Source organism: Eubalaena glacialis, chromosome 9 (assembly GCF_028564815.1).
Source record: "Eubalaena glacialis isolate mEubGla1 chromosome 9, mEubGla1.1.hap2.+ XY, whole genome shotgun sequence".
Lineage (NCBI taxonomy): Eukaryota > Metazoa > Chordata > Mammalia > Artiodactyla > Balaenidae > Eubalaena > Eubalaena glacialis.
In genome coordinates, this window is record NC_083724.1 from 1401167 (window position 1) to 1425314 (window position 24148).

At 64.0% G+C, this 24148-nt stretch overlaps 4 protein-coding genes across 4 annotated transcripts; 1 reads left to right on the forward strand and 3 right to left on the reverse strand.

Moving 5' to 3' along the window:
* Window positions 1-5: 5 nt before the first annotated feature.
* On the reverse strand, window positions 6-9379 carry NELFB (negative elongation factor complex member B). Its single transcript, XM_061199555.1, has 13 exons — window positions 8976-9379; window positions 8478-8641; window positions 8196-8295; window positions 7615-7845; window positions 5866-6051; window positions 5095-5207; window positions 4413-4515; window positions 4119-4214; window positions 3806-3948; window positions 3626-3732; window positions 1191-1332; window positions 974-1082; window positions 6-794 (listed from the first exon to the last, which is right to left on the reverse strand). The coding sequence occupies exons 1-13, from the start codon at window positions 9075-9077 to the stop codon at window positions 648-650; spliced, it is 1743 nt and encodes a 580-aa protein (XP_061055538.1). The 5' UTR covers window positions 9078-9379; the 3' UTR covers window positions 6-647.
* Window positions 9380-11960: 2581 nt separating this feature from the next.
* STPG3 (sperm-tail PG-rich repeat containing 3) lies at window positions 11961-13288 on the reverse strand. Its single transcript, XM_061200817.1, is given in 8 exon segments — window positions 11961-12062; window positions 12064-12128; window positions 12217-12511; window positions 12589-12674; window positions 12769-12787; window positions 12789-12904; window positions 13010-13054; window positions 13057-13288. Coding segments are annotated over 8 exon segments (960 nt in total).
* Window positions 13289-15306: 2018 nt separating this feature from the next.
* On the forward strand, window positions 15307-18850 carry CIMIP2A (ciliary microtubule inner protein 2A). The gene is made up of 7 exons (XM_061199557.1): window positions 15307-15362; window positions 16787-17001; window positions 17086-17348; window positions 17445-17571; window positions 17831-17925; window positions 18230-18347; window positions 18762-18850. Exons 1-7 carry the CDS (start codon window positions 15307-15309, stop codon window positions 18848-18850), a joined length of 963 nt encoding a protein of 320 aa, XP_061055540.1.
* On the reverse strand, window positions 18843-21328 carry TUBB4B (tubulin beta 4B class IVb). The gene is made up of 4 exons (XM_061199556.1): window positions 21180-21328; window positions 20780-20888; window positions 20593-20703; window positions 18843-20064 (listed from the first exon to the last, which is right to left on the reverse strand). Exons 1-4 carry the CDS (start codon window positions 21234-21236, stop codon window positions 19004-19006), a joined length of 1338 nt encoding a protein of 445 aa, XP_061055539.1. The 5' UTR covers window positions 21237-21328; the 3' UTR covers window positions 18843-19003.
* Between the last annotated feature and the right edge of the window lie 2820 nt (window positions 21329-24148).

Sequence of the window (24148 nt, forward strand, 5' to 3'; positions counted from 1 at the left end):
CTGGGTTTACCAAAACGCCGTTTATTTACAGAAGTGAAAGTCTCCCTGCGAGCAGGAGCAGACCCTCGGCGGGCCGAGCGCACTGCGGGCAAATCGAGGCCGCCGGGAGCCTGGGCTTTCCTCCCCCACGTGCCGCCCGGGGCTGTCAACAGGGGAGGAGCTCCCTGGAGAGCCGGGCTCCACCTGCAGACCCCCGCCCCCAGCAAACTCCACCAATCGGGCGCCAACCCTGCCGGCCCGCCCTCTTCCCCTCAGGCCTCGGACCCTGCCCCCCGCCCCTTGGAAAACAGGTGTCCTTTTCCTAATCCCAACTACTGCCTGTCTGCCCGACAGCAGTGGAAACCACAAGGCGAGGAGGAACGAGAAAGCAGCCTTCCGCGGCGTGGGAGCGCGAGGGGCCAGGCGGGGCGCAGCAGACCTGGAGCAGGCGTGTGCTCCAGGGAGCCGGCCGGGGGCCACGGGCCCCATTCACGCAGCAGGCACACACCTCCCAGGACCAAGTTCCAGGGGAGGCTGAGGTGCAGAGCACGGGTGCCCCGCCCACAGGACGGTCCCCGGGGTCTCCGCTCAGCCCACCCCCAGTCCCAGGAACAGTCGGTCCACCTCCAGGAGAGAGGGCCTCCTGCTCTCACAGGCACAGGGGCGCCTCACAGTACAGCCGGGGCGGGCACGGTGGGGAGGGGCAGCTCCAGGGCTGGAGTCTCTGCGGCCTGGGCCGGGCTGGGCTTCCTGCGGCCCAGCTGCTCGAGCTTCTCCCCGAGCTGGGAGTACAGCTCCTTCACCGCCTCTCCGCTCTGCGGGGGAAGCGCGAGGCTTTGGGGCAGGCCCAGGGCGTGCGCACACAGATCTCTCTCTCTCTCTCTCTCTCTCTCTCTCTCTCTCTCACACACACACACACACACAGGCAGGCCAGCCAGCCTGGGGCTGCGGGTGGGGCGGGGCGGGGCGGGGCGGGGCGGGGGAGGGCACGCACCTGGCCCGTGGGCTCCAGTGCCTTCTGCAGGGCCTCCAGCTTGGACGGGGCCACCCGGTGGTGCAGGTGGAGGAGGAGCCGCAGCACATGCCGCTGCACGTTCTCCTTCCTGGAAGAGGCCACGCTGCGCTGCAGGCGGCTGCAGAGCCGCCCTCCCACCCCCTCCCCAGCTGTGCCCGGCACCCCCGACCGAGATGCGGACCGAGAGGAAGGGCACCTCGGGGAGGCGGTGAGGAGAAAGCCGTCAAAGAGGCTGCTGCAGAAGTCCTCCAGGGCAAACTCGTCCGCCAGCAGCGCCAGGTTGCCCGTGAGCAGGTGCAGGAAGATGTCGCCGAACGCCAGATCGCTGAAGGTCTCCACTGCAAGCACAGCAGGCGTCGCCCAGCTCGCCCAACACCCACCTCCCCGACCCGGGCCTGAGGGCCAGAACCTGGGCCTGGACGGGGGAAGCAGATGGTGGGGGCGGGGCTCCAGGGCAAGGGTGGGGAGGGGACGAGAGCCCGTCACGGGTGGCTCTGCCCAGCGGCCAAGGGGCTCAGGATGAAGTGGACTCCAGCAGAGGGAAAGCCGAACGGGCCGGTAGCGAGAGGAGACACAGAAGTGCCGAGGGCCGGCCCGGCAGGTCTACCAGACCACGGGCTCTAGAAGAGAGAGAACGGAGCAAACGGCCTTCTTTTTTTGAAGCCACGGCCGTCAAACCTCAGAAAAGAGAGATGGCAAGAGTAACTACCAACCGATCGCAGCGATCACCGGCAACACCGCCGATCACCGGCAACACCGCCGAGCGCACGCAGGCAGGCACAGCAGCTGAGACAGAAACGCCGACGCCACCCCAGCCACCGAGCCCCTAACGTGGCGGGAGACGCGACCCCACCGGACGCGCCCGAGGTGCACTCTTGCTGCACAGCTGACCGGGGGCTCGGCTGGCCTCACGGCCGGTTTACAGGACACTCGGGGGGGCACATGGTCACTGCACCAAGGGACGCTGCCAGCAAAGTCCCGACCGGAGAACAAACGCCCTGGTTCCCCCAGCAAACCCCACGTAGCCCTACAGACCACTAGACCTGAGAGGCAGCCGGAGAAGCCAGGTGAAGGGAGGCCCTTGTTTGACTCCTGACTTGAACAGACCATCCGCACAAAAACGTTATATGACAACTGAGGAAACGCGGCCACCGTCGAGACCTGGACCCCAACCAACCACGTGCCAAGGTCGTGGTTTTTAAGAGTCTGTCTTCTGTAGAGACACCTGCCGCATCGTGCCAAGCTAGTCTGCCGGGTTTACGTACAGACCGCTGAGCGGACGAGACGGCAGCCGCACGCGGACCCCCGCGCAGGTGGGCGATGGGCACTGGCCTTCACTATCCTGTGCTCTTTACTTGGGTTTCATCAAAAACTCCCACCAAAAAAATTTTTAAAATAAAGAATTTTAAAAAACCAACATCCTTTCTTACTAGAACCTACTAGTAACACCAAAGAACGAGATCGCTCTCCCTGAACATGATTGAAGACCTGCACCCCACCCCCCAGGCAGCAGCTCGTGGCTGGGAGACAGCGATGCTCCCGCCTTGCAGGACATCCTGTGTCTACAGACACGATTAAACAAGAGAAACAGAGAAGTTCAAAAGTGAGTAGAAAGAATGAGGCAAATCCAAGTTCCTTATGGCTGGGAGACATCAATGCTCCCGCCTCGCAGGACATCCTGTGTCTACAGACACGACTAAACAAGAGAGACAGAGAAGTTCAAAAGTGAGTAGAAAGAATGAGGCAAATCCAAGTTCCTTATGACTGAGCTCCTGGAAGCCCCCGAAACAGACAGACAAGCTGCCGCCCCTGAGATCTCCACATGCTGATCCGGGAGCCGGTGAACGCTCCACCCGAGTGGTACTGGGCCCCGAGACGGAAGATGGTCCTGCACGCCCCAGGAGGGCCCACGGTGATCACGGGTCCTTAGAAGAGGAAGGCGGGAGGCAGGAGTCAAAGCCAGAGACAGGAGGACGGGAGAAGCTGGACAGATGAACTGTGAAGGGGCCAGGAGCCGAGGACGCGGCTCCTGGAAGCTGGAGGAGACAAGAAGGGGCTTCTCCCTGGAGCCCCAGGAGGAGCCAGCCCTGCCCACACCTGACTTTAGCCCTGGGAGACTCACTGCAGACTTCTGACCCCCAGAACCGTAAGAATAAGTTCCTGTTGATCAGTTAGGTGATGGCTGGGTAGAAACTAACACCCACAATGGGCCGCTTCCTCCATGCGGAAAAATCGGGAAACAGCACGCACCACTGTCAAGACAGTGAAGCGTGAGATCCTCCCCAGGAAGCCGCAATGCCCCAGACGGGACCCGGGCCAGCAGAGGCCCCGGGCCTGTCCTGCGGCGGGCCGGCCAGGCGCTCCCTTACCCTTGAAGGGGTCCACTCAGATCCCTCCCTCGTCTTCCTGGCTTGCACCCCGAACCCCAGGCAGAGCAAGGCTCCCGGGGGGAAGCGGCCTCTTCACCACCGTGGAGGGGGGGCTCTCTCAATGGTCTGAGGACTTGAGGGGCTCCACACCTCTCGCCCCTTAGGAAAAGATTAAGGTGGCTCTTCGCAAACGTGGGCTGTGGCGAGAGCCGAGGGCGTCCGCGAGCGAACACGGCTGAGCCCCGCCGCCCACGTGACTCACCGAGCCCCGGGAGCAGGCGCAGGAGCGCGTTCTTGTTCCTCTGCTTGGTGATGTGCAGCACGTAGTACAGCCCCACCTCGCAGGCCATGCGCTGCTCCTGCAGGAACCTGCGCCCGAGCACCGTCAGCCCCGAGGGAGCCCGAGGGGAAGGCCCTCCCGCCCAGCGCCCGCAGCCCGTACTTGGTGAAACTCTCTGGCAGCGTGCTCGGGTACGCGACCGGGGCCTTCTCCTCGGCTGGGAGTTTCTGATCCACGTTGAAGGTGTGGTCGTCCACCACGAAGGACATGAGCGTGGGCAGGAACCTGGTGACCAGCTCCACCTCCTGGGGCAGAGGCCCGAGAGCTGTCCTGCACCGTCCCGGCCCCTCGGCCCCCTTCCTCCGTGCATCCTCCCGGACGTGGGCCTGGGGCCCGTCCTCCTCGCCACCTCCCCAGACCCCACCCCACAGCGCCTTGAGAAGGCAGCGGGAAGGAGCCCGCCTGGCCCTGTTACCATCTTGGGCTCCTTGAAGACCTGGCTGTCGATCATGTCCCACGCACCCTGGCCCAGCGCCAGCAGCCGGAGCAGCAAGAGGAGATCCGGGCTGTCCTGTAGGGAAACGTAGGCCTTGGCCGCGCTCACCTGCACTTCCCGCCCGGACCGCGCTCACCCAGGGGGTCTGGCTGCACGTGCCCTCCACCTGGCGGGCGTGTGTGCTCTCCCCAGGGCCGGCTTGGACCCGGGTGCCAGGGGTCCACACCCACACGTCCCCCAGAAGGCAGCATGCGGCCAGCCAGGTGCACTCACCCTGGGCAGCAGCTCCTGGCCCACCAGCTCCTGCAGGTGCCTAACGGTGCTCAGTGACAAGGTGTTGATGGCAAAGGGATCACACAGGATCATGGACAGGTCCCTGTGAGGACGTGCCCGCGGCGTCAGTGAGGGACGCTCCCGGCCCACCAAGCCACTGACCCGAGGAGATGGCCCTTCCGCATGGACAAAGCCCACCCCGCTCAGGACCACTTTCCAAAAGCTTGTGGTTCACAACTTGCCCTTAACTTACTTAACAAACTGAAGAATCAAATCGTTTTTTAAAGAATCAAGGTCCAATCCTGGTTGAGAACCTGACCCAGACTCCATAAATTCAATCAGGTTCCCACAGAGACAATTCCAGGAACAAGGAGCTGAGACAGGAGGCCAGGCGGAGCCCGCCCAGAGAGGGCCCTGACGGGAGCCAGACCCCACCACCTCCGGGTGCGGCGGGCCTCTCAGCTCACAGGCAGGCCCCACGTGGCTGCAGACACCGGAGCCCCAGCCCGGGCGCCCAGCTCGCCTGGGACGGCGACGGCCTCACCCCAGCCTCTCAGCCGTGGGCACGGGCGCCAACCAATCCTCCTAAAATGTACTGGAAGAAACACCCGCTCCCGACTGCGGCCACAGCACGCGCGTCCGGACGCCCGTGGACGGGACCAGGCACAAGGCCGACCCTCACCCCAGGACCTGCTCCTGCCCCTTCTTCACTCCGTCAAGGAAGCCCTGCAGCTCCCGGGCCCTCTTGCTGTCCACGAACCGCTCTCGGATGCAAGCGTCCAGGCACCATGTGAACTGCGGGGAGGAGGCGTGGTCAGGACTCGGCCAGAGACCGCAGCCTCCAGGCGGCACTCACCGCTGCCTGAGGCTTCTTGAGCCTTGGGTGAGCATCGGGACCCCCGCCTCGAGTCGCCGAGACACAGCTTGTCCCCAGAAATGGGACGGCACGGAGGAAGAGAGGCCCAAGTGCCCGCATCCCCACAGGCCAGGTGGTGCAAGAAAGAGGCAAAATGGGTGTTTTGTTCTGAAATGGGCCCCTCCAGGGCCCCCACTGTGCGGGGGGGCAGTGCAGGCTCAGAGCGTGACGCTGCGAAGCCCCTGGGAAGGGACGCCGTCTGGGGCCGCCCGGCACCTATGCCAGGACACAGGCAGTGCAGAAAGCCCTGTCCCTGAACACAGAGCTCGCCGGTGAGCAGCCCCCGAGGGCTCTGGGGCAGGGGAGGGCCAGAGGCCCCGGAAAGGCCGGAGGGGGCAGGGCCGGTGGGCGTGGAGGGAGAGCCGGCAGGCCGAGCAAGGGAGACACGGCGCAGCCGGCTCTGGGTCAGGCGTCCGGGGGCATCACGGCCCCCCGGCCGGTGGGCAGAGGTGGCACGGGGGCTAGGGCAGAGCCCACGTGCCTGGACCGCCGCATCCAAGGGGAGGGGAGGGCAGCGAGGGCGGGGCGGGCGCCCACCTTGTGGCAGGGGTCCACGGAGCAGACGTCGCCGACGTCCAGGTCGTGCAGGGACATGAGCAGCTCCGCGCGCAGCGTGCAGTAGTGCACGTTGCGCGTGCGCAGGAAGAGCGTGCGCAGGAACTGCAGCACCATGTCGTACAGCTTCACGTTGCGGCCCACCATCCGCGTCAGCCTCTGCACCACCTGCCGGGACACCAGGCCGGCCTGCACACCCCGCGACCCCGTGGGGCTAGGCCTCCTCTCTCACGGAACGTCAGCTTGTGCTGGGTGGCGACGTTTCTCGTCTTTAAGGAAGCGAACCCATCGGGCCCTGCGGCTCCTCTGAGAGGCCGTCAGCTCGGGTCCCAGACTCCACCAGAGCCGGCGGGGCAGCCGGGGGCGTGGGGGACTCGGGCCCAGAAGAGGACGTGCGGCACCACCACGCTCAGCGTCTGCTCGAGGCCCTGCTGCAGCCACCCCACTCCCGCCTTCTCCCGGCGGCCGCCACCCGCTCCGCACCCTGCTCCTATTTGGGAGGCTCCTGCCAAGGCGGCAGCCAACAGGAGGGGGCCCCGCTTGGGGCACACTGGCCGTAAGGATGCACAGGGCCACCTGGGGTGACAGACACCAAGGCAGCCCAACAGGCTGCATGCAGCGAGTGGGGAGGTCAGCAGGGACGGCAGCCCACCTTAGGGCCCCTGCCGAGGACCCTCCAGCAGGCCTTGGTACCCCGACAAGTGGGGCAGGCACAGAGCAACACCCGAGTCTCGGCACCGACGTACCGGCACCTCTGACACGGAGACAGGCGCGCACTCCAGCCTGACCATGGCCTGGCCTGCTGGGCACAGAACCACAGCCCCAAGGCCCAACCCACCCGAGGACGGCGGGGCAACGTGTCACCTGCCACCGCGCTCTCCCTTTACGCTGGCAGGACTCCAAGGCGGACCCTTGGCCTGGAGGAGAGAGTGAAGAAGGGGCAGGACCACGGCCCAAGGCCAGGCTCCCCCAAAAGAAAGGGAAGGCAACGCAGGCAGGGCTCTGACACACTCAGCGGCCTGTCCGGGAAGTGGTGCTGCGAGCCCCGGCCCGACATCTGAGAGGGAACGTGAGGTGAGGCCCTACCTCAGGCCACACACGGAAAACCCCAGGTGAGAAGGCTGGCGGTGAGAGAACACGGCGAGACATCAAACGCTCCTCGGCCGACGTGTGGCCTCTTACCGTCACCTCCCTCCCAGGTTGAGGAGTCATCCTGGAACCAGGCCAGGGACCCCCACCTCACCAGGAAAGGTCAAAGTGTCCACGGTGGCCTCCAGCCAACCCCCCCCCCTGCCCCGCATCACTCTGCGGCCTCCCGTCTCCACAGCCCTCCTCTACCCCCGGAGCTCTCAGGGACCGAAGTGTGACATGTACTGCACAGGGTCCGCCCCACACGAGCCTGCAGTACCCCAGGGGTCACTGAAGGGGCCAGGGGCCAGGGCAGTGAGTCAGCACCCAAAAAGCATTTGCTGAAGCAAGGAATGAATCAAACACTCTGTTTCCACAGAAACAGAGGAAAACTCCCAGGGCTGAAAGAAGACACAGAGAGCTTAGCTGAAGAGGCCGGCCAAGCCGCCGAGCTCAAAGTACGTAGAAAAGACCAAATAGACCCACACCCAGGCGCAGCGCTGCAATGCCCCTGGCCAGCCCCACATCCGAGCCCAGGCTTCTAGAAGCAGACAAGCTGGGCTTCACAGGGGCGGCCCTGCACACATCCCCGCCCCGCCTCACCTCGCCCTGGCGCCTGGTCTTGGGGGAAGGGCTGAAGAAGTTGTGCAGGACGGACAGCTCCGTGCTGAAGAGCGCGCTCTCCTTTTCCACGATGTACTGTTTCAGCAGCGGGGAGACCTCGTCGCCGAAGAGCGCCTGGTTGTCCTGCCAGATCTGCCGCTTCACCTCCACGGCGCAAGCCCGGTACAGCTCCTTGTCGGCCATCACCAGCTTCAGCTTCTTCTCAGGAACCTACATGACCCCAGAGGCCACGTGTGAGCAGCACCTGTGCCCCAGGGGTCTCCCTCAAGACAAGCCAACAGGCCTCAGCCCCCCACAGCAGAGGCCACATCCAGCCCAGCCCCAACTGACAGGGGCACCTGGGACTGGACCCCCAGGCTCGGACGGGGCAGGAGCCGTGCTGCCCACAAACAGCTTTTTCCCAGAAAGGGCGCCACGCTCCAGAGCTTGTGCCAAGCTTCAGTCAATGCGCGTCTCGGCTCAGGGAGAAGCCAGCGTGGGGAACGTGCTCCAGAGCTGCCGTTCCTGAGGCAGGCAGCTCAGGAAACCTCCCCAGGGCAAGCTGGCCCTGCAGCTGTTACCTTGGGCAAGTGTTTCATGACGCACATCACCACTGGCTGCAGAGATGGCATCTTCACCAGAGAAAAGCTCTTCTCCAGAAGATCCTCGAGTTTCTTGTACCTGGAAAGACTCGCAGCACTGAGGGAGCAGCCCAGGACCAAGTCGGAAGCGGCTCCCTGCCTGTCCCCAGACCGGTGGGTGATGTGCACAGGCGGCCCCTTTTTCAGTAGGGATGTGTAGCCACCGGGGCACATTCAGTTCCCGGGCTGGGGAGGGGGCTGCCCATCTCACCGCCCACTTACCTCTCCTCGGCCTTCCCCTCCGTGGCAATGGCTGACACGCGCTCCAGCAGCTTGTCCCGAAGCTCATCAAACACTGACTGGTGGAATTCCAGTCGGGGCGTCCCATGCAGGTCCAAGAAGGGCAAGGCCGACTGCAGGGAGGGCAGCAGCACGCCATTTTCTGTCTAAAGAAGCAGAGCTCGATTTGACTCTTGGGGCGACAAGAGAAACCTCAGCCACAGCCCCGTCTGGCCGGGCACTCCGGATGCCCTGAGTACACAAGGAGGCAGGGACAAGGATGTTCCCAGCCGCGCTGGCTGTAACTGCAAAAACTGGAAACCACTCAGATGTCCCTCGCCGTAGTCCCAACTCAGGACACTTGGTTCCTCCATCCCGGGGAACAGACGCAGCGATCGGGAGGGAGAGAAATCTGCCCACTTTCCCACGCGACCTCGCCCCCCCGCCGGACTCACACCCAGACGCTCGGCCTCTCCACCCGGCCCCTCCACCCGGCTCCACCTGGAACTGCTCGATGGCTTTGAGCGGCTCGGTGCAGTTGGTCAGCGTCTCCTTCAGGTCCTCGCCGTTGGCCACGCCCAGGTCCTGCAGCCCCGCGAACATGGCCGAGGCCCCGGCCCCAACCCGGCTCGGCGCCCCATCCCCTCCGCGCTCCCCGGGCACCGCCGCGCTCGCCGCAGGCCCCGCAGCTGTCCGCTCGCCCGGGCCTCGGGGGCCGCCCGAGCTCCGCTCCCCGGCGCCCTCCAGCTCGGCCAGATTCCGCCCGCAGCGCGGCTCCCCTCGGACCGCAGCCGCCCACTTCCGCCCCGCACAGGAGCCGGGTCCGCCCGCCAACCGGCTCCCCGGAAACGCCGCCGCCGCCCCGCAGAGGTTCCCGGGAACTGCGCCGCGGCCCGCGCCTGGCGGAGACGGAGCGCGAAGGCGGTGCCAGGACGACGCACAGGGCGTCGAGGACGCCCCGCCCCGCCCACCCGGGCCCCGCCCCGCCCACCCGGGCCCCGCCCCGCCCACCCGGGCCCCGCCCTCCTGCGCGACCCCGCCCAGCCTCGCGGCGCTAACAGCCGTTTGCAGGCAAAGGAGAACGGGGTTGGCGCGGAGGGAGGGCGGAGTGCTGCGGTGCGCCTGGTCGGGGGGCACTGGAGGAGGGGGATGGAGCACAGGGGGTGGGGTGCCGCGGCCTGCTTCAGGAGATTCAGAGCTGATATTTTAGCCAAGAGCGTTTTAATAATCATGAAAAATCCTGTTGCTGACCTCACAGCGCCCACCAGGTGCACGACCCTCTTTCATCCTGGAACTTGGGGCGAAGCTCACACCGTAGTGTTGTCACAAAGACCAAAATCTAAGTGTGGGGACTTACCTGGTGGCGCAATGGTTAAGAATCCGCCTGCCAATGCAGGGGACACGGGTTCGAGCCCTGGTCCGGGTAGATCCCACATGCTGCGGAGAAACGAAGCCCATGCGCCGTAACTACTGAGCCCTCGGCGCCACAACTACTGAAGCCTGCACGCCTAGAGCCCGTGCTCTGCAACAAGAGAAGCCACCGCAATGAGAAGCCCGCGCACCGCAACAAAGAGTAGCCCCCCCCCCCCCCCGCTCACGGCAACTAGAGAAAACCCGTGCGCAGCAACGAAGACCCGACGCAACCAAAAGTAAATAAATTTATTAAAAAAAAAAAAAAACAGAAAACAAAACTAAGTTTGCCTCAAATAGGGAGTGCCTAGCAGAGACCTGGGCACGCAGTGACAGGGTGACAAAGGATGGCTGTCCTCTTGTCACCTTGAGCATCTAACCCCTTTGCTAACCAAAAGTGTTAGGCCCTCAGGCTGAGGTCCAGCCCAACTCGCTGCAAATGTGAGCCCTGGATTCCATGGTGTCCCTCATCTCTTGCAGTGCAAGATGCTCATACAGTGCCTGCAGCAGTCACTGCCTGCCCTGCACCCTCCATGGGCTCCCCATTGCTAAGCATGCAAGTCCCTGGACCCAGCATGCAGCCCTCTGCAGCTTCTCCATCCCTCCAGCTCACCTCCTTCTGTCCCACCAGCCCGGGGTCCTCCCAAGCTTGGCCACACCAAACGTCACACTCTCTCCCTTTTCACGTGCCTTGGCTTCTGAGGTTTGTTCTGCCAGAAATTCCCTTCCTGCTGCCCGGCAAACTCATCCTTGAAAGCGTCCTCCGGAAAGCCCTCCCTCCTCAGCCCAGCTGGAGGGGATTGCTGCATCCTTCCTGCTGGTCCCACTCCTGGCTTTGAGACCTAGGGATTGCCGCTGGTGCAGCTGAGAGGAGGGCTCCTGGTCCTCCCACCCTGGGCCAGACTCCCAAGGCCAGAGCGCCACAGGTCTGTCTCTGTTGCCCGCTGGCTGAGCTGCTCAGCCCAGGGCTCAGTGCCAGCAGTCTGCAGTCCCACAGCTCTGATTCCCGAGGGTGCTGGGGCTCGACCCCCAGCTGGTTCAGCCCTGGAGGAGGTCACAGGTGCACGACGCTCAGACTCCCTTGTCCTTGGCTTCCCTGCGGAAAGGGATGATGCTAACACCATGGGAGAAGCTCTCGCGGTGCCTGTTTGAAGGGGTTGAGCTTAGACAGAGGAGACAGAGGAGACAGAGAAGGGGGCCTGGCCCAGGGCTTGGGTGACACAGGGAGGACCCCTGGGGAAATTGGTGCAGACACAGGAGCCACCACAAGCTGCAGGTGAGGCCCCTGCAGGGAGGCAGTCTTGGGGCCGACCCCTGGGTAGGAAGGCGGGTCCATGGTGATGAGGAGTCCAGTGGCCAGGCTGCTGCTGTGGGCAGGGGCCCGGCCCTCATGGTGAAGCCTGGGGAGTCTATCGGCTGCAGCTTGTCCTGCATGGCCCCGTGTGAGTTCACAGGGTCTTTGGGCAGGTGCGGGAAGAAGGGGGGCCAGGCCCTAACGACCTGGTCCTCTGGGCCCTACCTGGTGGCCTGGCAGGCTGACCTTACCTCAAGACTGCCCCCCGCCTCCACTGCAACAGTCGGTTCCTCGGCTCGGCGAGCAGCCTGATCCTTGGGTAGACTGGCAGCCGGACCCTCTCCTGGATGGCACGACTAGGTGGGGGTGTCCCACGCTGCCCACAGGGCCCCCTCCCATCCTATGCCAGGCCAGGAAGGCTCAGGCTGCCACCCCACCCTAGAGGAGGCAGCACTGAAGGGGAAGTGAAGGGGGATCCCTGGCCAGGAAAAGCCGGACATGACAGGTTAGCTGCAGGCCACATCTGCAGGGCAGCTCACCAGGCAAGGCCACCAAGCACAGCACAGAATTCAGAAGAACCAACAGCATCTCTATATAACACGGGGGTGGGCAGGTGAGGCTCCAGGCTAGGGCTCCAGGCTGGGTCCACAGGTCAGAGGGGTCGGCCGGCCGGGAGGGTGGATCAGGGGTGCCCAGAGGGTCAGAAGGCCAGGCTGGGGGCACTGAGTTCCAGAGGGAGGCCCGGGAAGGTCCCCAGGCCCAGAAGGCCAGGGTTTCATGTGCTAACCGGGCGGGCCAGCTGCACCCACGGGGCTCGAGAGCGCGCAGAAGGGGCCAGTGTCGTGGCACTTGGGTCTCCGCACGCCTTGGATGACCACCCCCGTGTGCCGAGGGGAAGCGCGAGTTGTAGCAGTCCTCCACGTCATAGGCGGCCGGGCCCGGGGTGCAGGCTGCAGAGGGAAGGTGGGTGCAGTTACCGCGCCTGCCCCCTCTGCCCGGTCCCCACCTCCCCCCTCCCGCCCCCGCCCATCTCCTTACAGGAGCCCACCCAGGAGGCCAGCAGGGGCCAGCGGCTCATGGAGAGAGCGGGCGGGCAGGGGCCCGGCAGGCAGCGCCCGGGAAGGATGTCGTAGGCGATGGAGCCAGGGCTGGTCTCGTCCCCCGTCGGCAGAGGGGCCTGCAGGAGGGGCTGGGCCCGGGGCCCTGAACCCCGGGCCTGCAGCATCCCCAAGTGGGCTCGGGCCTCGGGGGGGCCTGGAGCAAGGCGGCCCCCGAAGCTGAAGGCCGGGCAGGCGGCCGGGCTGGGCGGCTGGTAGGCGGCGGGCGAGGGCCACTGCGGGTCGAAGCCGCCGCAGGCCCCTCCCTCGGGGGCCCCGCCCCCGCCCCCACCCCAGGACCCGCCGGGCAAACCTGCTCTCGGTTGAAGTCGGCGTTCTGGGTGAAGGGGCTTTCGCTCAGGAACCACATGGTCTGCCACGCCCCGCAGCCGCCACCCTCTGCGGTGGGGGCAGCGTCATGGGGGCGCTGGTGGCCGGGGTCCCACTCCGGGGGTGAGGGCGGACAGTGGGGGCTTTCGGGGGGGGCGCACACCACGGGTGGGGTGCCTGCAAGCCGATGGTGAAGTGGGGCTGTGGGGAGAACTCTTGTGCCGAAGCATCTGGCATCTGGTACCTGGTGGGGCCCGGGACGCCCAGATCGGTCACGACGGGAGGGTGTCGCTCCAGCCCTGGCGGGAAGCAAGCTCTGGGCCTGGGTCCTCCAGGCGGGCCTCCACCAACCGGCCTGGCTCCCCAGACCGGCCCGGGGCTGGGGGTCCAGAGCCCTCACTCACACAGCTCCCTCAGGTTGTGGGCGCAGGTGGGCAGGGCTTCCCGGAGGGGCCCGTTTGCATCCTGAGGGCCGCCTGGAGCTCTTGCACCCCTGGAGGCCAGCATGCCCCCAGCCGATAGCCACCCTACGCCAGCTGCCCGCCCCCCAGCCCGCCCAGCGCCCTGGGAAGTTACTGGGAAGTCACAAGTGGCTTCTGCTTCAGGGGGCCATGGGTCCAGTGTTCGCCTCCAATGATGTGAAAATTCGCCAGGAATTTCACCGCCTTCTGGTCAAAATTCATTGTCAGGGTCTCTGGCTCCCTCCCCCAGGGACATCGCGGGGTTCTGTGACCTCACTGGCTGGTCATGGGCCCCCCCCCCTGTTGCCGGGGACTCCCTGGGGAAGCAGCCCTGGAGGTGCCCCTCCCCTGACCTGCCAGGTGGGTTGCCCTGGGATCAGCCGTGGCCAGGAGGCCCCCAGACGCCCCGCCCCCGTGACTCCTGGCTTGGCCACCTTTCCTCCCTTCCCCGCTTTCTTGCCCCAACCCTTCCCCTCTCCTGGACTTTGGGGTTTCTTGGGGGGCTGGGGTCCACTCTAGTAGGGCTTCGGGGAGGACTGAGGCCCTGGCAGAAGGTGGAGAAGGGGGCAGGGGCCAGGGGGCGCCTAGCTGTGCAGGGCCAGCTGAAGGAGGCGTGGGGGTAGGGTGCAGGGTCCAGGGAGACTCCCTAGAGCGGAAGGAGCCCCCGCGGAAAACCCAGCCCTCGGAAAAGTGGAGCAACGGTGGTTGGCTCTGAGTGGCCCGTGCCCACCCCAGAGGCAGGCCTGGCGGCGCAGGTGGGGCCGAGGTGGGGAGGCCTGTCTTCTTGGGGGCACAGAGGCTGGAGGGTATCACGAACGGCTGGGGCTGCTGAGGCTGAAACGCAAAGGAACGACAATGACGAGGCCGGGTGAGCGAGACAGTCCATCTGCGCCCCGGGCCCTGCGGTGCCCTCCAGAGCTGACCAGCCAGCCAGCCCAGCCCTGGCCTTGGCCTCATCCAGGCAGGGCCCGGCCAAGAATGTCTCCTCCTCCGCAACCCCAGTCTCTTGCTCTCCAGAGCCCTCCCATCTGACGCTGACCCTGCCTGGCCTCGGGAGGTGCTCCAGATAGACAGGCAGACCGATAGAGACTTCCTGGAGGAAACACACCTTTTATCAGGGCGGGGGGCTCCCAGCCTGTGCTCCGGGGCCCTTCCCGTGGTGCATGGTGTTCTCTGAGGGCATAATCACCCACAGATGCAGGTACAGCTTGTCAGAGGCCTTGTCACTGGGCGTGAGTAGCTGGGAGTTCTCCCTGTAACAAATCCTGCCATCCGCCATGGCAGATGACGTGCACACCTGTCTTCAGCTAAACATGGATCATTTCCTCAGGATAGACGCATCGAGTGGAAGCGGTGGGTCAAAGCCTGTGCAGTCTTTGTGTCCCCAAATTAGAGGTGGTCCTCGTGCTGGCAAGGAGCGTCAGAAACTGCCAGCATCAGCGTTTCATCAGCATTTGTTTGACTGAGGCTCTGCCCTCATTGACTATGGGCACATTTCACATGTATTTTTCTATTGGGGTGTTAATTTTTCATAGGTTTGTTTTGTAAGGTTGTTTCCACTGATATCACATCTGCACATAACACTTGTTACAAACTTTTTCCCCAGTTGGTCATCTGCTTTTTAGTATTGTTTATACTGTTTTTTTGACACGTACTTGAACCTGCTAATCATTCCCTTTATGATATTTTTCTTCGTTTTTATGGTTAGAAAGTCCTCCCTACACACACACACAGATCAGGATTTCTTTAAAATGGAAAATAGTGCCCAGCTCCAGAGGAAAGACCCTCCAGGACAGAGTCCCAGCAGCTCCCCGGCTCAGGAACCTCGTGGCAATGCCTCCAAAGCGTCCAGGGCCTTGCATCTGAGGAGGGGGCTTGGGGTGGGGCTCCCTTAGCCTCACCCTGGGAGGCTGCCCTTCAGTTGGCTACGTAGGCCTCCTGTGGGTAGCAAGCGTTCAAACCCAACCCTGCCTCTCACTACCTAGCAGGACCGACTTGGCTGCAATTACAGTCCCCATTTTCCAAGCTCTAGGTCTGTCCTCAGTGAGACGCCTCCCCGGGCCTCCCATAAAACGGGAGTACTCACAGGGTGTGGAAAGCGGCCTGGCCCAGGTGCTGCCCAACAATGCCAATGCTGGGCCTCTTCACAATGGTTGCCAGGCAACAAGGACTCCTCTCTGGAAGGAGCCAGGTGCAGGCATGCGAGGGGCTGAAGGCAGCCCAGGCAGAGCTGAGGCGCGATGACAGCTACTCAGAAGCATAACCTCTTCTCGCCGGAACCTCACTACATCCCTGGGTAAGCGCCGGAGCCCTGGGGGGAGGCTGGGGTCCCCGAGGATGGGGGAGCAGGGCCGGGGCCTAAGGGCTGAAGGTTGCTCGGCTGTGAGGGGAGTCCCAGAGCTGGGTCTCCGGGAAGCTGAGGCCAGAGGGTGGGGCCCTTAAGCAGGAGCCTGGGGACCCGGAAGGCCAGGGAAATGGGGGTGAGGCCGAGGGCCGGAGGGGCCGGGCAGGAGGGCTGGGGCGAGTTCGAGAGGGCCCGGCCGACCTGCCCTGCTGGTGCAGCCGTTCCAGGTGGCCAGCGCGTCTGTCGAGAGCAGAAACTGGGGACGGTGCGACAGCTGGGGAGGCTGGCCTCTCCTTCCGTAGAGCACTCCGCGCTTTAAAGAGGAGATGAGCTGGGGACTTCCCTGGCGGTCCAGTGGTTAGGACTCTGCACTTCCACTGCAGGGGGCACGGGTTCGATCCCTGGTTGGGGAACTAAGTTCCTGCATGCCGCGCGGCCAAAAAAAAAAAAATTAAAAACATAAAGAGGAGAGGAGCATCCGGAGTAAACTGATGGGCACCGATGCCAGGCCACCTTGCTAGGTGTCCCGCATGTCAACAACAGAAACGGGGGACTTCCCTGGCAGTCCAGCGTTTAAGACTCTGAGCTTCCACTGCAAGGGCCACGGGTTGGATCCCTGGTCAGGGAGCTAAGATCCTGCATGCTGTGCGGCACAACCTAATAAATAAGAATAGAAACAGGCCTCCAGAGTGTGTGTGCGCACCAACACACACTCAGACCACGCACAAGGAAAAGGCTGGGAAGAACCAGACCCAACTCTGGTGACACTGAAGAGGCTCTCACCTTCAGCCCCAGCCTCGCTCAGCTTGCTGGCTGACAAACCTGCATTCTCTTGAGCAGTTTTTAAGAGGAAAGCAACGCACGCCCCCTGGACGTTACACAGGCCCCCGGGCAGCACTGGACACCAGCTGCCCCTCAGGGCTTAGCCGTGGTGCCCACGCCTCTTCCCCACAGGCCTCAATGACGCTCGGCTCAACCGCCAGCCTCCCAGGTGGCCACCATCTGGGCCCAATGCCCACCATACCTTCCTGGCGGGACTGACTCGTGTACAGTGGGCTCCCCTGTGCCTCAGCCCGAGGCCCAGACGCTGTCACCACCCCTGCAATGCTTTGGGGGGGGGCAGAGCTCCCCGTTCCCTCATCTTTAAGACCCTTGTTGTTGGAAGATGGCTGGGTGGATGGCACCCCGATGGTGGTGATGACAGAGCTCCCCTCCCGTGGGCCAGCCCTGTTCTCAGTGCTTGGCCTGTGCTGTCCATTCAAGCCCCAAGAGCCTCGGACGGCAGGTGCTGCTGTGACCCCATTCTGTAGGCGGGGTCGAGGATCTTGCCTGTGGCCGGTAGGCTGGATCCACACCCGCTCCTCTCTGCTCCACAGCTATGCCGGCTTCTACCCGCAGCTGCGCTACCAGGTGGGGAACACCTATGGGCGCACCACGGCGCAGCTGCTCACGGACGCCAGCGTGCAGAAGAGCCCGTGCTCCGTGCTGTCCCCCATAGCCAAGCCCAAGTTCATCGAGGACTTCAGCAAGTCCAAGCCGCCTTTTATGCCCTGCCGTGAACTGACAGAGCCCTACGTCTCCCAATACACCAGTAAGCCGCCGCCCGCCCACCGGCCCTGCAGCCCCGGGGACGCCCCCGTGCCCGCTGTGGCTCAAGGCTGCCCTGTCCATACAGGTCTGAAGCCCTACAAGAACTCTGAGATCCTGGGCCAGTTCCCACCCCAGGAGGTGGATGCCCAGGGGCCGCTGGGAGGAGAGAATGTATCCAGGCAAGTCCCACTGCCTGCAGGCTTCATGCCCTACCCCCCCTACTCCCCTTGCCCATCGGGCAGGAAGGGGGACTCCAGGGACCTTGGACACCCGGGCCTGCGGTTGGCATTAGGGGAAGAGGCCTGGAAGAGCGCCACCCCTGCCCGTGAGGCCCCCACGCGGTACCAGGTAATTGAGAGACACGCTGGGAGCAGTGCGATCAAGCCTCACCCCAGCCAGAGCCGGGTGGGGGCTGGGGCGCCAACTTGCCCCTCCCCATTCCAGCTGTGCCCCTGCAAGAGGGAAGAGTGCCTGCCCCCAGCGCACCAGCAGGAGACGCTACATGTGGGCAGCTTCCACAGGCTGCCCCAGCTGGACCACCCCAACCTGATCCAGCGCAAGGCCATCTCAGGTGGGTGCCTGGGGCCGGGGCACGACACGCCCCCGCAAGGCTGCAAGGGCCCAGGCAGGACCTGGGGAGAGCAAGTGAGGAGGCTGCCCATGGGCCCTTCCCAAGACTGGGAGCTCCTGCTGGCCCATTCCTGTCTGTTTAGGGAGAGAGAGGAGTCCAGACAGCCTTCCCTAACCCCCCTGGGAGCAGGTGCGAATGCCCGGGCAGGGGAGTAAGATGGACATGACTGGGAGCGGGACCCTGGCTCCTCCTTCCCCAGGTTATGCTGGCTTTGTCCCTCGGTTTGCCTGGGTGATAGGGATGAATTTTCGCGATGGGGTCGCACAGGCCACGGATGAGTTCGACAAGAGCCAGGTATGTGAACACCATCCCTGGGCGAGCACGGCGGTCTCCATGCTCTGGCATCCCTGGAGGGAGGGGGCTCTGCCTGGCCCAAAGAGGCTGCTACCCCTCCGCCCGCCCCCGCCCCCGCCCCCGCCCCCGCCCCCCAAGCGTCTGACTAGGTTTTGGCTTCCTGCTCTGGAGTGTTGTGGACAGACGGGGAAAGACCCCGAGCCACTCATTCCCAGAATGTCAGCCTTGCACCCACCGGGGCATTCTGCTCACTGGTTACCAGTTGGGGGCGGCAGCACATGGCAGCGCCTGCCTGTTTCCACAGTTCCTGCTCAGAAATCCCATCCGTGCCCCGGGCGAGAGGCTGCCCAGAGCGCAGTGGCCTAGCAACACCATCTACAGAAGCCAAGGCCTGATACCTTTCTACATGGGGTTCATACCATGTGAGTGCAGTAGGCTCCCGGCCCCCATCCCAGACAAGGTCATGGTGACAGGTCAGTGGGGAGGCGTCCGGGGCTGGGCCCCATTACCCGTGCTGAACCTCAGGCAGAAGGCCAGCTGTGTGACCACAGGATTCCCTTGGGGCAAGACTACCCAATGTCCCCTCTTCCCCAGTGTAGAAGGGTTTCACAGCCCTGACACTGAAAGTCAGAGACCAGCTGCCTCCACGCTGGCCTTCTAGAGGTTTCCTGTGCACAGGCCGGACCCGCCTTCAGGAGGCAGGTGCCCAGGGCAGCCCCAAGCTCCCAAGAGTCTGCGTGTTCGCAGGCCGAGCTGACCCCTCCAGCAGCCACTCGCGTGCTCACCCTGCGCACGTGGCGAGCCCAGGGGCTCAGCTGCAGTGGTGCCCCTCGCAGCCACGCAGGACAACTACGCGCTGACGTTCGGCAACAGCACCCGCAAGGCCTATCAGAAGGAACTGGAGAGGCGCAGCCAGACACTATGAAAACGCTTTAATGGTGGTACCTGTACAGCATGTGATGTCAAGACAAAAAGAACAAATACACACACACACAGTAAGACGGGGCTATCAGAGAACAGGCTGTGAGTGAATAAAGAGTTCCCACGGCTTCCACGCTCTACCCGGTACCGCACAGCCCTAGGCCACCTCCTCCTCGGCCTCCTCCTCAAACTCCCCCTCCTCCTCGGCCGTGGCGTCCTGGTACTGCTGGTACTCGGACACCAGGTCGTTCATGTTGCTCTCGGCCTCGGTGAACTCCATCTCGTCCATGCCCTCGCCCGTGTACCAGTGCAGGAAGGCCTTGCGGCGGAACATGGCCGTGAACTGCTCCGAGATGCGCTTGAACAGCTCCTGGATGGCCGTGCTGTTGCCGATGAAGGTGGCAGACATTTTTAGCCCCCGGGGTGGGATGTCACAGACGGCCGTCTTCACGTTGTTGGGGATCCACTCGACAAAATAGCTGCTGTTCTTGTTCTGGACGTTGAGCATCTGCTCGTCCACCTCCTTCATGGACATGCGGCCCCGGAACACGGCGGCCACGGTCAGGTAGCGGCCGTGGCGGGGGTCACAGGCCGCCATCATGTTCTTGGCATCAAACATCTGCTGCGTGAGCTCGGGCACTGTCAGCGCCCGGTACTGCTGGCTGCCCCGGCTGGTCAGCGGGGCGAAGCCGGGCATGAAGAAGTGCAGACGGGGGAAGGGGACCATATTGACAGCCAGCTTTCGCAGATCAGCATTGAGCTGGCCTGGGAAGCGCAGGCAGGTGGTGACCCCACTCATGGTGGCCGACACTAGGTGGTTCAGGTCACCATAGGTGGGCGTGGTCAACTTCAGGGTTCTGAAGCAGATGTCATAGAGAGCCTCGTTATCAATGCAGTAGGTCTCGTCTGTGTTTTCTACAAGCTGGTGCACGGAGAGGGTGGCGTTGTAGGGCTCCACCACAGTGTCCGACACCTTGGGCGAGGGCACCACGCTGAAGGTGTTCATGATGCGGTCGGGGTACTCCTCCCGGATCTTGCTGATGAGGAGGGTGCCCATGCCGGACCCAGTCCCCCCTCCCAGCGAGTGGGTCAGCTGGAAGCCCTGCAGGCAGTCACAGCTCTCCGCCTCCTTCCTCACAACATCCAGCACCGAATCCACCAGCTCCGCACCTTCTGTGTAGTGCCCCTTGGCCCAGTTGTTCCCGGCACCGCTCTGACCTGCAAAAGAAAGCAGCCAGTCACTCTTCGGCCAGGCATGTGGTCACCACTGGTCACCCGTGCCAAAAAGGCCAAATGACACGGCGTGAGGTGACACACAACCCCCCCCACCGCAGGTACAGCAGGTGGACCCCCAAACTGATAAGGTAACGACGTACCTGATTAAAAATCAAAAGTTCAAACTAAAGTAGTTGAACAAGCCAGCTACTCCCACGGGCAGCCTCCGCCAATTCCCAAGGGCAGATGAACTGCCACTGCCTCTGACTCAGCCTGCACGGCTGGCAGATTACATCTGCCTGCTCCTTCCGCGCGTGCGGACAGCTGGGCCTTCCCCCCAAAGCCGCTTTAGGAGAGGAGATTGAGTGACTCGAGAAGAAAGGAGAGTGTCCTTGAACCCCGCTTCTACTGGGAATGCAGAGTGAATCAGGACCTCGGCTTTTCGGTTCTAAAGGTGGTGACCTTGGGCACCCCTTGACCTTTGAGCCGCCCTGGCTATCAAGCCACCCCCCAGCCCGACCTGCGGCTCACCGAAGACGAAGTTGTCCGGCCTGAATATCTGCCCGAAGGGCCCCGAGCGCACGGAGTCCATGGTGCCCGGCTCCAGGTCCACGAGCACGGCGCGGGGCACGTACTTGCCACCTGGGGGGCGGGAGGGCGTCAGCGAGGGGAGGGCCGCGGGGCGGCAGGGGGGTGGGGAAAGGGCGCGGGGTCTCACCCGTGGCCTCGTTGTAGTACACGTTGATCCGCTCCAGCTGCAGGTCGCTGTCCCCGTGGTAGGTGCCAGTAGGATCGATGCCATGCTCATCGCTGATCACCTCCCAAAACTGCGGGAGACGCGGGCGGGCCGGGCCGGGGCTGAGTCACGCCTGAGGTGCCCGGAGCCAGCCCCACCCCGGACGGCGCGGCCCTCCCCTCCCCCGCCGCCGCCGCCGCCGCCGCCGCCGCCGCCGGGCCGTCCCCAAGGGCCCTCGCTGCCGCCCCCGCCCCGGCTCCGGTTCGGGCGCCGCGCGGGGCCGCAATGCGGGGCCGCCGCCGCCCGCCCGCTGCCGCCATCTTTCCCGCCGCCCGCTCGCCCCGCCCGGAAGACCTGCGCCGGCCCCGACGCCCCCGCTCACCTTGGCGCCGATCTGGTTGCCGCACTGGCCGGCCTGCAGGTGCACAATCTCCCTCATGGCGTCGGCGGCGGCGGCGGCGACGGGGGGCGGCGGCAGTGGCAGATCAAACGCGAGAGCCGAAGAGCTGGCGCGCAGAGTGCTACAACTGACTCGCCGCCGGTGCTTATATACCTGCCGCACCCGCCCCCGCCAGCCTCGTATTGGGCTTCCAGAGCGAGGCTGGCAAGCGTCCTCATTTGATTGGCTGCAGCTCCGTCAATCGATCCACCTAACTCCCGCCTTCCCAACGCCTCTGGCCCTTTATTGGTCCGCCGCGGCCTCTGCTCTCCCTATCAAAATACCCCCCTCCGCTCTGCGGTGCTCTGTCCATTGGGTGTTTCAAATGATTGATTTGTCCTTTCATTGGTTGGCTCCGGAGAGCACGCCGACAGGCCGGCGCTATTGGCTGCGCTGGGCCAGCGTCCTGGTAACCGCCGCAGTGCCGCGGGGACCCACGCGGGCGGGGGCGCGGGCTCGGGAGGGGCCAAGCGGGGAGGGCGGGGGAGGGCCGGCCCGAGGCCCGGGGAAGGCGGGCGGGGCGCGCCCCGTGGGCGAGCGCACAAGCCCGGGCCTACCTTGCGCCCTCTCGAGGGCGGCCGAGCGCAGCTTGCGGGGTCTCCGAGCCGAGGAGGGGCGCGGGGCCGTTCGTAACAGAGACATACGAGGCTCAGGGGCCAAGGGGCGGCGGCGGCGGCGGAGGCGGGGCGGGTGTGTCGATGGAGTCGGGCCCTCCCCCCAGAGCGGCGAAGGCGCTGTGGCTCCCTGCTCCCCTCCTTGGTCCACACCCGTCGCGAGCAGGTGGGGGAGCACGTGGGGCCGCTGCGCCGGGCCGGGGAGAGGGGGCAGAGGAGGGGAGAGGTGGGCCCGGTGGGGCGGGGAGGGGAGAGGAGGGCAGGGCAGGGCAGGGCAGGGCGGGAGGGGCCCCTGCCTGGCAGCGGCTTGTTGTGGAGACTGCGCTGGCCCTGCGCCTGTCGCCTTGAGGCCTTGGCCCCAGGAGAGAACGGAGCTGCGTGGAGACGAGGGCAGCGCCCAGGCCTCTGGGCAACCACGGACCAGTACACCTGGGTGGACAAATGTTTTTACTCGTCCTTGATTTTTGTTTGGGGGGAAGAAAAATTTATGAAGGAAAAAGTTAAATTACACGTGGTCACGCCTTTAATCAATCCTTTTAAAAACAGTACACTTGCATTATATTTTCGTAACATTTAAGAAACCAGGAATTACGCTCTTGCGTCTGCCCTGGACAGCCTCCATTGCTATGGCCACTGGGTCCTCTCTAGATTCTGATTTTCTCAGTGCGGTTCTTACCCTCCTTTGCTCACCAACCCAAGGGTGTTGGGGGCAATACTTGGTTATTTCTGCCTAAAGAGAATGTGCTTCCCTCTTCACCATGTAATACATGACACTACGGTATCATGACATACTGCAGCGTTAGGACACGTCATGCTATACTTAATCTGTGGATGGAATTGTTGGGGCAAGCAGCATGCTGGCATAGAGATGAGGCTTTCCATCCCCTGAGAGTGGTCTGCAGCTGCAGTCCTGACCTGGAGGGTGAGTCAGCATGTCAAAGTGCTGGTCAGTCCCCTCCTCCACGCCAGTCCAGGAAGGTGGGCCCGGCTTCTGCTGGCCACAGGCAGTGGCATGTGGGGTGTGCAGGGTCACTGCCTGGCATCTGGGGTTCTCACGGTGCCCTGCAAGGTAGCTTAGCTGCCCAAGCAGCAGTCTGCAAGGCCCTGGCCCTGCAGTAGGGAGGCTCTGGGGCCTGGTAGCATTGAGTTGTCACAAACCCACAAATTGGTGAGAAAGGGAGAAGCTCAGATTTTCCTCCAAGTGAGCCAGTGAGCGGTGCTCTTTGAGATGTTTGTCAAAGCCTTCTCTCCTTGCCCCCCACCCTTGGCTGAGATCCCCACTGGCAAAGGTCCCTGTTTCCTGTGACCAGTGCCCACAGGGCTGGGAGTTCAGCGTGGCACCCCTACTTTACAGGTAACAAAATAGAGGTTGTGTCTCCCACCCAGGTGTGAGCCCCAGAGCCCCCCGTGGCACCAGGTTGTCCACCTTGCCCTCCCAAAGTGAACACTGGCTGGGAACAAGACAGCAGGAAGCTCCCCGTGGCCCTCGGCCAAGGACCACAGTTGCCACTGCTGCCCAGGGCTGGCGGGGGGAAGCCCTGCAGGTCCCCACCCTCAGCCAAGGGTGTTCCTGCTGCAGGGTGGAGAGGTCGGGCTGGGGGGCCGGTCTGGGCCCAGTGCGGATCTGTGGCCCAGCGGGACGCAGGGCAGAGTGGGCAGGGGCTGTGGGAGTGCTAGGCGCCTGGCCCTCCTGCCCCAGCCTGCAGCTGTCGGAGGCATCCACAACGATGGCTCTGTTTACCGGTGGCCATGGTCCCAGCGGGAGGGTGCGTTACCGCCAGGCAGGAGCAGCAGGCAGACAGTCGTTCACGGCCTCAAAGGACCCAGCAGTCAGCCTCACCCGCCCCCGGAAGGTACTTTCTTCCCCTCTCACTTGCCTTCCCACCATGGGGAGGGGGAGCTGCCCCCTCCATGTCCCCAGGGAAGCAGCCAGGCCCAGTCCCTCCTCAGGGGACTTCCATGGGAGTGAGGTTGATGTCAGAACCACAAGTGTGTCCTGAGATTACAAAAGTGGGGGGAAGCCAAAAGGGGGTAATGAGCCTGCCCCAGGGGTCTTGTTCCCATGAGGCCCCTGTGGCTCTCAGAACGTGTGGCTAGCTCCTTCCGAGGCCAGGGTGAGCCCCAGGCTCAGGAGACCCAGGAGCGTGTTGTGGGGGACAGGAGACCTGGAGGGGCTGAGAGGGACTAGGGGACACGGAGGGGGGCGGAGAGACCTGAGAAGAAGTGAAAGGACATGATCATGGACAATAATTGGTCCTAGGGTCCCCTGGTCTCATCTTCCTGACGATTCACACCTTT